Genomic DNA, 14,487 nt, shown 5'->3' with positions numbered 1-14,487 from the left:
ACGAGCTCACGCCTCATCTATCCAAGGTTTGCTACAGTGAAACTCGACGCTGAAGTGAACTTCATCACTACAAAGTGAGATTCAACGCTACACCTGTGTCTTCTGCCGCGCTGCTGATCTACACGCTGCTGTCATCACAATCTGCGGACGCCGACGTGCTCCTCGTTGATCTGCAGGATCACAGGCAAGATGGAACAACAGCAATCTGAACGGAGGCGGCAGGCGCAGTGAGAGACTGTGGTAAATTTATTTACCAAAACGAGCTGAGGTACTGACTTCATCGTCCTGAAACGGACTGAGTTGCTGCACGCCATGATGTCGTTCAAGTCATTTCTGGTTTCAATGATTGTGAAACAAGCCAAAGGTGCCTGAAACTTTGATCGACTTTAAGGTTAAACTCAGTCTGAAGGTTTGGACATAAACTTTATTTAATGATCCTGTTTAGTTACCTCTTTGGGAGTTTTTCTTGTGAAGCCGATCTGATTAATCTAAGTTGTAAAATATTTCACCTCATTCATGGTGGCTTGTGGAAGTGATACTCAAAGGTTGAAGCATATTCTGGTGCGTATTATTGTAATCAGCCATATCACAGATTCATCCAAGCATAAAATTGAACAAAATGTCAGCATCAGAAAGGGTGAAAGAAAGTCTTAATGAAAATCAGGAAGACATTCCCTGTAGGGATGTTCGTGAGCGGCAACTTACAGAAAAGGGGAAACAAATGCGGGATGAAGCAGCTAAAAAACATTTAAAGAGCTTCATTAAGGCTTATGAATCCTGGAAGGTGATCGCCAGAGACTCTAGAACAAGACTAAAGAATTTCTGTGGAACTGAGGATTTGGAGAAGATGAACAAACAAATTCAAACTGCATATGATCATGTGAATCAAAATTATGAGCCACTCCAACACCACTCCTTAAATAATGATAATGTTGTGCAGAAAATGGACGCTTGTAATACTCTCACAACAGAAATATGTGATCTTGTCAGTAAACGGCTGGAAGTGGAGCCAGATAAAACCACCTTTAAAGCTGAAGTTGAAAAGCAAAGAGTGCGCATGATGTTAAACCGTGACGAATATGCTTCAATATTTGGTGGTACAGACACAGAAACTGTTCTCTCTGAAAACTCGGACAACTCGTCAGCCATCTCCAAAACCTCAAGTAAGCGAGCAGATGCAGAAGCTGATCTTGCAGCTAAATTAGAACAAATAAGGTCCATGCAGGAGATAGAAGCTCAGAAAACTAAACTCAGTAAGCTTGAAACTGACTGGAAGCTGCATGAATCACAAATGATGGTTCAAATGAAGCAAAGGCAAGCTGAAGTTGACATGAAATTAGAGGAAGAGAAAACAAAACTAAAAATGCTGGAAGCACAGATGGATGTCAACGTGGCTGCTGCTCGTGTTCGAACTTACAATCAGATTGAAGGTGGTGCAGGAGGGTAGTGCAATATCTCGGCCCGTGCTGTCAAGACAACCCCACCCATGGATTTGAATGGACAATGCAGCACAGTAGCCATGTTACCCCAGTCACAGGAGTCTGCACAGAATCTAACAGCCAGCTTAGCTGAAGCAATTGCAAGCTCTCTTACTTTAAATTGTCTGCCCGTTCCCGAACCAACTATGTTTGCTGGTGACCCATTAAAGTTTCTAGATTTCAAAACGTCATTCACCACGCTAATTGACAGAAAGCCCATTCCTGCATGTGAAAAAATGCTGTATCTGAAAAGTTACCTCACAGGAGAAGCTCGTAAAGCTGTTGAGGGATTCTTCTACCGGAGCTCTGAAGACGCTTATGAAGGGGCTTGGTCTGTTTTAAAGGACAGATATGGGAATCCCTTTGTGGTTCAGAAGGCCTTTCGAGATAAGCTCATGAAGTGGCCTAAGATTGATCCAAATGACACTCTTGCACTCAGGGATTTTGCAGATTTCTTAAAGAGCTGTGCAGAGGCTATGCCTCACGTCAAAGGTCTGTCTATTCTGAATGATTGTGAAGAAAATCATAAACTTTTGAGAAAATTACCGGACTGGGTTGTATGCAAGTGGAGTAAGATTGTTGTGGAAGAACTTGATGCATCCGGGGAGTATCCCACCTTTGATTGCTTTACTGAGTTTGTGCAGAAGGAGGCTCGTATAGCCTGCAATCCTATTGCTTCTCCGTGGCTGTTTCATTCCAGATCTTATGAGGATAAATACTCCAACACTGTATTAAAAAAAAAATTGGTTGAATTGATTATTCATAGGGTGAAGCGTTTCACGAAATGTTTTGTGTTGACTCAATTACTATTTAAAAACATTGACTGAACGAAAAACTCTTCGTTGGCTATTAATTCAGCCAATTGCTTAATAATCGTTGACAGAACAAAAGACTGTTGGCTTATTAATTGAGCCAATTGAAACAAATTAGTTGACACCATGTCATATTCCACATCATGTGCTCACTCAACTCGGACTTATTAGTCATTACAACTATAAAGTAATAATTGAGTGAATAACATAATAATGACTGCATGAATTAATATTTAAATGATATATACTCAACATAAAATATAGTCTAATTAAATAAAGACTAATGAAGACAAATTTACTTTAAATTTTTATTTTTCTGTGTACAAAACAAAACATTTAAATTCAAATTCAAAAAATTACACAACATTTGAAAAGAGTGCAAAACAGAGCAAATCCAGTAGCTGCCAGTATAAGCTGTAAAGGAAAGTCTGGGGTTCAAGGCTCGTAAGGAGGTAGCAATGGCGCAGCTTCCAGGCCTCCCGGAGGCCCCACAATCTCCAGGATACCCAATGGCATGGGGCTTGAGGCTTCGTACACACCATCTGGCTATAGATGGAGCACATTAATAAAAAGGAAATTAAAAACAATATCCAAATGATATTGATGGACAGATGGATGTTCTCCTTGAAATGCTGATTTACCTGGCAGGTCTTGAAAAGCTCGGTCTTCTCCCCCAGGTAATACTGCAGCCCTTTGACAGCCACCACCCTCCGATGTTTAACGATCTCTGTGGTCTGGATACACAGGACAAGTCAAGTCACATGCATACTGTTCATACCTGTACATTATACAGCATATTTCATACAAGACATGTAAACTCAAAGTGCTTAAACATGAAAACAAAGTAAACAGTTCTAAATTAAAACAAAAACCAACAATGTAATGCTGTCACTGTACAATTTTTTACAATGTCGACTCTTTCAGACATAGTGTGGGAATGGAGTGGGCAGGCAGCTCATTTCACATCTAAAATCTAAAGGCTGATTCATTGTAACTGCATACATACATCTACTGTATGTACAGTGTGCTGAAAACAGCGTCTACTGAAAATAGCAGACTGACAAGCTCACTATGTGACATTGTGAGCTTGTCGATCAGCTGTTCTCAGCAGAAGCTTCACCCTCAATAACAGAAAACACTATTTTCAATCGTGAGGGACTCCGGACACCCAGTAGGGTTTAAGTGGTGAAGACACATTTGTCTGTTCCATCTTACCTGCTCGTCTCGGTACTCCAACAGACTCCTGAGTGTCACCTGAGTGGGGGGGTGAGCTACGGTGCGGTGTGCTCTGGTGTGCTCATCCAAGGAGGGGAAGAATGTTTCCATCAATTCTTTTCCTGTTACTCTTTTGAATTCTACATGAATTCTGCACTCTGCAAAACAATTAAATAATGAAGAGACAACTCGTGAATGTACAACCTGTAGACAGATCATAGCAAAAACCACAGATGTAGCATCACGTCACTTGCTCAGGACAGATCAGAGTGACCATCTTCAATACCAGGCTTAAAGGGCCATTCCACCTTTGAGGCATCAGACCCTTTATTTAATGTTAGGGTATAAGAAACATGGCCCTGGTGTTGTTTTTGTGTTTATTCTGCGTTTCTAGAAATATTAGTCTAACTTCCTCTTGACAAAATCATTACATCCTATTTCTCTTCCCACCTACAGTTAGTTCCAGCCCTCTCCAGTGCATATGGTTGTCTCAGTTGTGTGACTTTTTATGTCTACTTTGAGGAAGGAACAAAGTAAAACATACACAAACTTACCTGATCCAACAAGAATAGGGCTGGCCATCTCTGGCTGATAGTGGAGACATGCACATCTTCAGCAACGACCTCCTTTCATCTGAGGGAGAAGATACATAACTGTAGATATGTGACAGATATTTACAGGGTAGTGCAAGTCAATGAGAAGAAACTGTGTCAAGCAGAAGAAACTGCCCTGAGTAGAGAGATGCCAAAATAAAAAGTTAAGATGGAAGCCAAAGAACGGCACAGCCAATTTATTTCATGATGTGTTGTGGGCTTGTAGATCTGTTGTTTTCACTAGTTTGGGTCCTGGCAAATGTCATAATTCCCCTTTGGGTCACAGGCAAAAAGGTTTGGGAAAGACTGCTTTAGGAGAATGTGAAATGACCCTTACAAGTTAGGAAAAAGTGTTTTCCTTAAAGGTATAATGGACGATTTTCTCGATAAAGTCAAAGCCAAACGTCTGTTACTCGCTTTTTGAAAAACGCGCATGCGCCAGACCATCCTACCTGCTCTGCTGCTCCGACGAGCGCGCTTGATGGCGTGACGCAAGCATTTCTTCAGCGTGATTGACATGTCGGAGGACCAATAGTTGACGCTCGCATCACGCCATTCATTGGCTAAAACATCGTCCATTATACCGTTATATATTCAAACAACTTTAATGGGACTGAGGTCCATTTAGTTCAATTTGTACTTTGTCAGAGTTAAGGGAACCCAGTGGTTTGAGAATGACAGGATTACAGCTACTTCCAGAGCAAGTATTGATATAAATACAAATGCTAGAAAAGCTGACCTTATTAAAGCCTTCAAAGCTAGCTTTCCCGCCTCGACGTTTGCTTCCCGACAGATGGTTAGCTTGCTAGGCTGTTTACCAGGCAAAACCATATTATAAATCTATGCTAGAGCAAGCTGGCCAACGAGCTGACGGCGTTCGTCCGCCAACAGCTCTCGCACAGAGGCGCTGCGATGCCCGCGCCGGGGCGAGTGTCAGCTAGCCAGCTAACGGGCGGACGTGCCACTCGCAGGACAGGAGCTAGCTTTAGCTAAACCCTGCCCCGCGGGTTTAGCTAACGTGCGGACGTGCTGCTTGTGGGGCCTCGGGCGCTGTTAGACGGCTAATGCTGTTAGCTTGTTAGCTGGCTAAACATTGACCTTATGAATTAGAGGGGTAATATGTAAGTTAGCTGCCCGGCTACCCAAGCTAACTGGCTAGCTGGCAAGCAAAAAATGTTACAGTCCCCCAAGAACAGATTCCACAGAAAAACAAATTTCTTTTGACTCTGGTTTCAGAGATTGACAATGTTAATAAGCAAACGCACGGTGTTGCTTACCTGTCACTCCTCGTCCCTCCGTGAGGCTGTGTCGACAAACTTTGTGGCTTTGCCGTGCTTCCTTTGCTCGAAGTTCATTACCGTAAATGACGCCGCCCACATTTGTTCAGTCAACAAATGCACAACTTGTCCAATCCATTCACTCAATTACTGTATGTTAGTTGAGTCAATATCAGCCATTGTGGGCGTTCACCCAACAACAATTTATCACCTGACTCAATATTTTTTAAGAATAATTGTACAAACATTTATTAACTGGCTTTCCCAATAACGACACTTGAGCCAATGGTCTATTTCAACTTGCCTTAGCAATCTTCTAATTGAGTCAATGTTTTGGTAATTGGGTTTTTTACGGTGAAGAGAGCAAAGGCTCTCAGTACCAATGCTAAAGATCATACATCAGAAAGTCCTGTTCAGAGGCCAAAACTGCCATGTCTCATCTGCACAAACGAGCTTCATGGCATAGCTAAGTGTCCAGTCTTTGCTTCCAAGTCAATGGGAGATAAAAGAATATTTATACATCAGCACCGTTTGTGCTTCAGCTGTCTACGCAAAGGACATATGACGAAGGACTGTAGAACCAAACATATCTGTGGAGAGTGTGGCCGCCGCCATCCCACATGTCTGCATGAGGAAAGGGAGTCTGAAAGTGTGACAAACAGAATCCCTGCCCCTACAGAAGGAGAAACAGGGCAGGAGATCCACAGAGCCTTGTCGCATGCACTGGTTCATCAAGCCTCTGCTACCTCCAGTATTGTTCCAGTTTTCGTGTCATCTGATAAAGAACCTCAGAAGGAAATTCTCACATATGCCCTTCTTGACACTCAGAGCGATTCAACCTTTGTCTTGGAAAGCCTTGCCAGAGAGCTGGAGGTTGTGACTCGACCTTTGCAGTTGAAACTTAGCACAATGACCGCTGTTGACACCATAATATCTAGTGAAAGTGTGTGTGGTTTGCGTGTTAGAAGTTTTTATTGCGAAAATCACATACCGCTACTGCAAGCATACACCCGTGACTTCATCCCTGTTGACATGTCCTGCATTCCAACTAAGACCACAGCCTTGCAGTGGCCTCACCTTAAACATCTTGCAAATAAGTTACCACCACTTCAAGATTGTGATGTGGGACTATTAATTGGGTACAACTGTCCTTCAGCTTTAGCCCCACTCGAAGTCATCAGAGGCAGTGATAATGAGCCGTTTGCACAGAAGACTGAGTTGGGATGGAGTATAATAGGCGCTGCAAATCCTCATCTTGACAGACAGGGGAGCCAACGATACGTACATAGAGTCGCGGTGCGAGAGTTGTCAGCTCCATCAGCCTCAGATGTCTTGAAGGTTCTTGAATCAGACTTCAGTGAGAAAAATTATGAAGGCAAATATGTTTCGCAAGAGGATGTGCGTTTCATTCAGCTTGTCAGTGAGAACATTCATTGGAGAGAGGATGGTCATCTAGAAATGCCCCTTCCATTTAAGGGCTGTAGTCAGCCCATACTGCCCAACAATAAAAGGTTGGCAACCATTCGCTTGCAACATCTAAAGAAAAGGCTTAAGGCCAATCAGCAATTTCTTGATCATTACAAGGCCTTTATGGATGACGTGATCAGTAAAGGGGACGCTGAACCCGTTCCTGAAGCTTCCCCTGGAGAGATTGTTTGGTACATACCACATCATGGTGTGTACCACCCAAGGAAGCCTAGCAAGCTGAGAGTCGTTTTTGATTGTTCAGCTAAATTCTGTGGCATCTCCTTGAATGACACCTTGCTGACGGGCCCTGACCTCATTAATTCCTTGATAAGAGTTCTGTGCCGTTTTGGGAAAGATGCAGTAGCTGTCATCTGTGATATTGAAAGGATATTCCATCAGTTTTTTGTGACACCTGAGCATCGCACCTACCTGAGGTTCTTATGGCGGGAGCACGGAGACCTTGATTCTGAGCCCAGAGAGTATCAGATGGCAGTTCATCTCTTTGGAGCCGCTTCTTCGCCAGGGTGTGCTAATTTCGGCCTTAAATATCTGGCACAGCAGTATGCATCAGACTATCCAGCAGCAGCAGCATTTGTTCAAAATAAGCTTCTATGTCGATGATGGGCTTGTGAGTCCACAGTCAAGGAGGCTTCGGATTTGATCATGGAAGCGCAAGAGTTATGCAAAAGGGGAGGTCTGAGACTTCATAAGTTTAACACAAACGTGAGCGAAGTCCTTTTCTGTGTGCATGCATCTGAAAGAGCAGGAAATGTAGAATGCCTCGACATAAACTCAGATTCAGCCTCGGTAGAACACGCACTGGGTGTCCAGTGGCTGATTGGGAGTGATAGCTTCAGCTTCAACATAATCTTGAAAGGCAAGCCAGACACACGTCGAGGAATTCTGTCCCTCATAGCTTCCTTGTATGACCCACTGGGATTTGTAGCTCCATTTATTCTGGGTGGAAAGCGCATTTTGCAGGAGCTGTGTCGCAGAAATGTTGGGTGGGATGAGCTGCTGCCTGAAGACTTGCGTCCACAGTGGGAGGAATGGAAGATTGGTTTGACGAACCTGAGAGGAGTCTCAATACCCAGATGTTACTACCCACAAGACTTTGGCAAGGTTGTAGGAGTAGAATTGCACCACTTCTCTGATGCCAGCAGTGTGGGTTATGGTGCATGCTCCTATTTGAGGTACAAGAATGATGAAAACAAGGTTCATTGCAGTCTAGTAATGGCTAAGACCAGAGTTGCTCCAACAAAGATCGCTACCATTCCTCGTTTGGAACTGTCTGCTGCTGTAACCGCGACGAGGTTGAGTGTCCTGCTGAAATCAGAACTCCAGATGAAAATTGACAAGGAGTTTTTCTGGACAGATTCTCAAGTCACTCTGGCATACATCAACTATGATGCACGGAGATTTCATGTGTTTGTGGCAAATCGTGTTCAACTGATAAGAGAACATACTCGACCAGATCAATGGCATTATGTTGATTCAGCTGAAAACCCAGCTGACCATGCCTCTAGAGGACTCGGAGCCTCTGACATCCTTTCAACAAACTGGCTACAGGGTCCTGGCTTCTTATGGAAAGAGAACATTGAAGAAGAACTCAGACCATCATCAGACCTGATGGTTGGCGACCCAGAGGTCAAAAACATCCAGACCTTCGCCACAGCAATCTGTGAGTGTACAGATATTCTCGATCGCTTATCAAGATTTTCTTCCTGGGTTATACTTCTTAAGGTGGTGGCAAGAATTAAGAGACTGTCTTCAAAACAGAAATGTCACACGAGTGTTGTGACTGTCAAGGAGCGTGAAGCCGCTGCTGAAGAAGTGATAAGGCTTGTCCAAAACCAGGCATTCAACAAGGAGATGAAGTTACTTGAAGCGGGAGAAAATCTTCCTTCCTCTAGCTCTCTCTTTCACCTTAATCCATTTGTGAAGGAGGGCCTGTTGCGTGTTGGTGGGAGACTTAAGTATTCTTCTCTCAGTGAAGAGTTCAAGCATCCGTTAATTCTCCCAAAGGACAGTCATGTCACTCAACTCATTATATCTCACTATCATCTTCGAGTGGGCCACCAAGGCAGAAGCCAAACTCAGATGGAGCTCAGGTCAAATGGGTTTTGGATTGTTGCCTGCAGCAAGCTGGTTGCAAGGTTGATTCATAAGTGTGTGGAATGCAGGAAACTGAGGCGTCCAGTTGAAGAACAGCGGATGGCAGAACTTCCAAAGGAGCGTGTTGAAGCATCTGCTCCATTCACATATTGCGGAATGGACTGTTTTGGGCCGTTTGTTGTTAAGAGGAATCGTAAAGAATATAAGAGGTACGGACTGATATTTACCTGTCTTTATTCTCGAGCCGTCCATCTTGAAATGTTAGAGGATCTGTCCACCGATTCGTTCATCAACTCATTACGCTGCCTCATCAGCTTGAGAGGGGCTGTGCGCCAACTTTATTGTGACCAAGGCCAGAATTTCATAGGAGCAAAAAATGAACTAAAGGAATCACTCCAGCAATGTGATTTTCAAGCGCTGCAAATGTTTTTGGCAGATCGACAGTGCGAATTTGTATTGAATGCTCCATCAGCAAGCCATGCTGGTGGAGTCTGGGAACGTCAGATACGCACTATACGAAATGTGCTGAATGTCACCTTAACTCAAAGCGCAGGACGAATGGATGATGCTTCCTTGAGAACACTTTTTTATGAGGCCATGGCTATTGTTAATAGCCGTCCCTTAAGTGTGAATGGATTGAACGATCCCAACCCTATTGAGCCTTTAACGCCTAATCATCTCATTCAGATGAAATCTAAGACAGCTCTGCCACCTCCAGGGGAATTTGTGAAGGAGGACGTGTATGGTATGAAGCGCTGGCGTCGTGTGCAATACTTAATCGAACAATTCTGGAACCGATGGAAGCGAGAGTACCTTCTGAATATCTCCACCAGACAGAAGTGGCATGTGGCTCGTCGCAATCTTAGGGTGAATGACGTGGTCATCATAAAGGAAGATATCCTCCCACGCAGCCAATGGCAATTGGGACGGGTAGTGGAAACAACTGCAGATGGCGATGGCCTGGTGCGAAGAGTGAAGCTACAAGTTGGATTAAAGGATTCAGGAAAGCTTGGGACAAAACCTACAATCATAGAAAGACCAGTTCAAAAATTAGTGCTGCTTCTTGAGAGTCAATAATAAAAGCACATATGCACTTTACATTTTAAATGTCTAGCCCTGCATATTATCTAATCTATAGCGCGAGTTGCACAATTTGAAGATTTTAAGGGCCTTCTTTTTCTTTTTGTCCTTTTCATTTTGGGTTAGAATCATTCATAAATGTATTGGCTGTTATGAATGATTGGTGGGAGTGTAAATGGCCATAATGTTATTTTATTGTGTTTCAATTTGTATTAAATGGAAAACGAAACGGGTAAAAGACAAAGGGCTGGACAAATATGGATTTGAATATTGTTGAGTAATGTGTGATTCATTTTGTATATTTATATTCTTTGCATTTGAAAAGACGACCCGGAAGTTACCTGCGCGCGAGCTTTAAATGCGTCCGCTCAGCTGTCAGCTGTTTGTTTGACACAGCCGTCAGGCAGCCGCTGCTGCTGGCGGCTTCACTCGGACTTCGCATTCCTTGGAGAGCGCAGCGAGGTACAATCGGGGAACTTATAATTGTGAAACGTTTAATATCTGATTGCACTGTGAAATGTTGATTTAAAATGTTTATCTCTTTTTTGTTTTGTCTGCATACATGTTTTAAAATACAGTTTCACGGTGCCGCAAGCAACGCATCTTCAGTGAAATAAAGAACCTTGCATCAGTACGAGCTCACGCCTCATCTATCCAAGGTTTGCTACAACAAATATAAACTAACAGATATGAATTAGATAATTTACATATAAATCTAAGACAGATATACTTAAATAAATAACAGATATACACTAGCTGATACAAATTAAATGTAATTAAAAAAATCTAAGACAGATTTATAATTAGATGAATAACAGATATACACTAACAGATATAAATCAAATATAATTTACATATACATTTCAGACAGATAGCCTTGATGGCTCCATGAAAACGTTTTTATTCATTCTTTCTCCTCCCAGGAAACAGCCAGGTCTCCTCCACAGTAATCAAATCACTGTATGGAGGTTATGTTATGTGAATTTTACTCCTCAATTTTCCAATTCTGCCGCCAAACGATGACTACCCGCCCTACTTAACCTCTGAGTGGCTCTGACCGGAAGACAGTAGACGTTTAGAGCAACCAATCACAAAGGAGAAGGGGGTTGAGTGGCGTCAACTCAAAGCCCGCCCCCTGAGTGCCAAAACTCAACACAACCGCGCGAGCGGACAGCACAGACATGTCACCGCGCGCGCAGAAAGAGATGTCGCACACGTAGAAAGTGACCGCGCGCGCGCAGAAAGAGTCCACGCGCGCGCGGAGAGGCATCGCGAGCGCACAGAGAGTGGTTTAACTGTGCGCGATTTTGATTTTTTTGCGCGCGGAATTTTGGCACTAAAATGACGCCATACCTCCCGCTCTGCTACTTTTAACGCGCTCTTCTACGTTTAACCGTGAATGAAACAGACCGCGATGCCGTGGATTTTACCACCTGCTGCTGGAGTCATGGCTGCTCCAGGGAGAGAAACTCTTTCTTTGGCTGGAAACGGAGACATTTTGTATTTAAGTCAGATGAGGCCCAGTACTTCTCTGTACATTGTAAACTCTGCCTCCCAGCCGTGAAAATGCTCTCAACATCCAGGAACTCATCAAACTTGAAGACACATTTACAGGTATGAAACACAGCTGAACTCACAGTGAAGCTAAAGTGTTATTAGCCTGCTGACCTGTCAGTAACCTGCTGCTGAGAACCACAGCCTCACCAGGCTGAACTCAGAAGAATCTGATGAAGGCAATAATATCTTCAGCCTGTATGGAGGATTTATTAGAGACTGCATGTTTCCTTCTGTCACTGAGGAATGAATCAACTCTGAACTCCTGGAAAAAATACTTTGCATGGCCGACCTGAACACAAAACACTGCTCCTCACTGCAGCAGTGCAGCTACACAGTAGATTGAGTATATAATATAAATGTGTGTTAACACTGTCAGTACGGCTGTAGAGCTACTAGAGAAACACAGTCTGAACTGATGGTTCTGATCCTGAGTCAGAAAGAAAGAAAGTCAGATTCTCAGGTTGAGAGGACGTCATGTTGTTGGTATTAATTGAGGCTGAACACGGAGTTCTGCAGAGTTCATAACACTCAGAGCATTTAGTGTTTACTGTGTAGAGTTGTTGTCAATACACTGTGACGACGACACATCGTATTTGTCTTTACCTTTTATGTTTGCTGGTGAAGTAATCTAAAAGTAACTAAAAGTAATCTGGGACGTTACTTTTTAATTGAAGTAATTAGAGTAAGTTACTGATTACATTTTTTGACAAGTAACTTGTAATTGTACCAGATTACAATTTAAAAGTAACCTTCCCAACCCTGATGGAGATGCAGAGCAGCTTCTGAACCTTGAGGCTCCAGATCAGCAGCCATGAGCTGCTGCTCTGCTCACAGGTTGACCAAGTGAAAAGTTTCCTCCAGTCCCAACGAGACGATGAGGAGAAGAATGAGGACGACACATTCCAATCACATGAGAGCGTTGTGAAGTCGGGCTCAGAGTGGAGGAAATCCAGAGTTTCTGTTGCTTCATCTCACTTCAAGACTTTTCACTGTTTGTTGGACTCAACAAAGTGTCCAAACATTTGACTGCATCCATTCAGAACCTCACTTCATTGACTCTGTCTTCAGTTCCACACTGAAGAAAGTTGCTGAATGAATCCAAACCACTGATTGATGATGAAAAAGCTGCTGTCAGAGTCCTGATCACACACCAACACTCACTCACTGTGTGTGTGTGTGTGTGTGTGTGTGTGTGTGTGTGTGTGTGTGTGTGTGTGTGTGTGTGTGTTTCTCTCTCTCAGGTGTTCACATCTTCCAGAACATGTACGGTTGTGAATGGGACGATGAAACTGATGAAGTGAACGGATATTACCAGTTTGGTTACGATGGAGAAGATTTCATCTCTTTCGACCTGAAGACAGAAACATGGATCGCTCCAGTTCAACAGGCTGTTCCCACCAAACACAAGTGGGACAATGACAAAGTTCTGGTGGCTTATCGTAAACAGTACCTGACCCAGATTTGTCCTTATTGGCTGAAGAAGTATGTGAAGTTTGGTCGGAGCTCACTGATGAGAAAAGGTAAAATGTTTGGAGTTTGTCTCTCAGCTTCTCTTCTTTCATGTTGCTCTCAGCATCTCCTCTCCTCTCTCCATCTGGCCTTCCTTCATCCCTCTTTCCATGGCCCGTCTCTTCCTGGCTGCAGTGGCTGACATGAGAGAGAAAGAGTGTAGAGAAGAATCCAGTAAAGAGTGAGGTGTCTTCCTGCTTGTTCTCCAGATCTTCCCTCAGTGTCTCTCCTCCAGAAGACTCCCTCCTCTCCGCTCACCTGCCACGCTACAGGTTTCTACCCCGACAGAGCCGACTTGTTCTGGAAGAAAGACGAGGAGGAGCTCCATGAGGACGTGGTCAGAGGAGAGATCCTCCCCAACCATGACGGGAGCTTCCAGATGAGCGCTGATCTGGATGTTTCAGGGCTCAAAGATGAAGACTGGGGGAGGTACAGCTGTGTGTTTCATCTGGCTGGAGGACAGGAAGTCTCCAAGAGACTGGACAAACGGGACATCAGGACCAACTGGAAGACAAATGATGGAGGTCAGAGACTCTTCATTTCACTCTCATTCTCTCATGTGTCACCAGTGGTGAACAAAGTATTCAGCTCCATTAGTTGAGTCTAAGTATTGATTCTACTTTCTGTTTTGTTTTGTATTTTTCTGCAGGGTTTCTCACTGGAGCTGCTGCTGGAGGAGTTGTTGTTGCTCTGCTCCTTCTGACAGGCTGCATCATTGGACTCATCGTCTACTTGAAGAAACGACGTCAAGGTAAAGTAGAAACTCTCCTTTCCTCATCAGGATCATTGATGTGTGTGTGTTGAACCTGAAGGAGGGTTTAGAGTGGAAAAGAGTGGTCATCATGGTAACCTCCTCCCTCTTTCTCCTGCTGTTTTTCAGGGTTCAGAGCCAATAACAGTGAGTACTTTCCTATTTCCTTTCATCAGGATGTTTCAGTGTTGTTTGATGTTCCTTTCTGTTGTTTCTGCCTTCAAGCTGACTTCTTGCTTTGGAACATGACTCTTCATTTCACTCTCATTCTCTCATGTGTCTTTTGTTCCGTTCTGATGTTTCTCTTTGTTGACAGCAGCTTCACTCCTATCAGTGTGTTTTTATCTGCTCAACAGTTCAAGAAGCTCAATAACTTCCTGCTTTTTCTGAGTTTCTCTTGAAAAGTCTTTCTCACCACCGTCCAGTTTTTCTGCTTGTTTTGGTTTTGATTTTCTGAATTCCTGTTTTCTGCTCACATCATTCCGTGACTCTGTGTCTGAGGAGCTCATCTGAAGAAGGAAGAATCTGTTCTGATAACACAATCCGCTGCTTCTGCTGTTTCTATGAGGCAGGAGAGGATTATTGATCAGGGGAGACGACCTCTGACAATCCATCTGGAATCTAGATGATGGA

The 14,487-nt window shown here is 43.6% G+C and overlaps 2 protein-coding genes across 3 annotated transcripts in view; both read left to right on the top strand.

The window, feature by feature from the left end:
* LOC115409372 (class I histocompatibility antigen, F10 alpha chain-like) overlaps positions 1-14,487 on the top strand; it is a 32,830-nt gene that overhangs the window by 17,915 nt on the left and 428 nt on the right. The window contains exons 3-6 of the mRNA XM_030120529.1: positions 12,836-13,114; positions 13,313-13,627; positions 13,753-13,854; positions 13,984-14,001. Coding sequence (XP_029976389.1) covers positions 12,836-13,114; positions 13,313-13,627; positions 13,753-13,854; positions 13,984-14,001 — 714 coding nt within the window. The remainder of the gene's footprint in view (positions 1-12,835; positions 13,115-13,312; positions 13,628-13,752; positions 13,855-13,983; positions 14,002-14,487) is intronic.
* Positions 13,254-14,487, top strand: part of LOC115409378 (major histocompatibility complex class I-related gene protein-like) — a 68,658-nt gene continuing 67,424 nt past the window's right edge. For both annotated transcript variants that reach the window (XM_030120538.1, XM_030120539.1), the window contains exon 1: positions 13,254-13,260. The gene's annotated coding sequence lies outside the window, so the exon portion shown is untranslated. The remainder of the gene's footprint in view (positions 13,261-14,487) is intronic.

The sequence above is a fragment of the Salarias fasciatus genome, chromosome 22 (genome assembly GCF_902148845.1).
Source record: "Salarias fasciatus chromosome 22, fSalaFa1.1, whole genome shotgun sequence".
Classification (NCBI taxonomy): domain Eukaryota; kingdom Metazoa; phylum Chordata; class Actinopteri; order Blenniiformes; family Blenniidae; genus Salarias; species Salarias fasciatus.
This window is presented reverse-complemented; position numbering and strand designations above follow the sequence as displayed.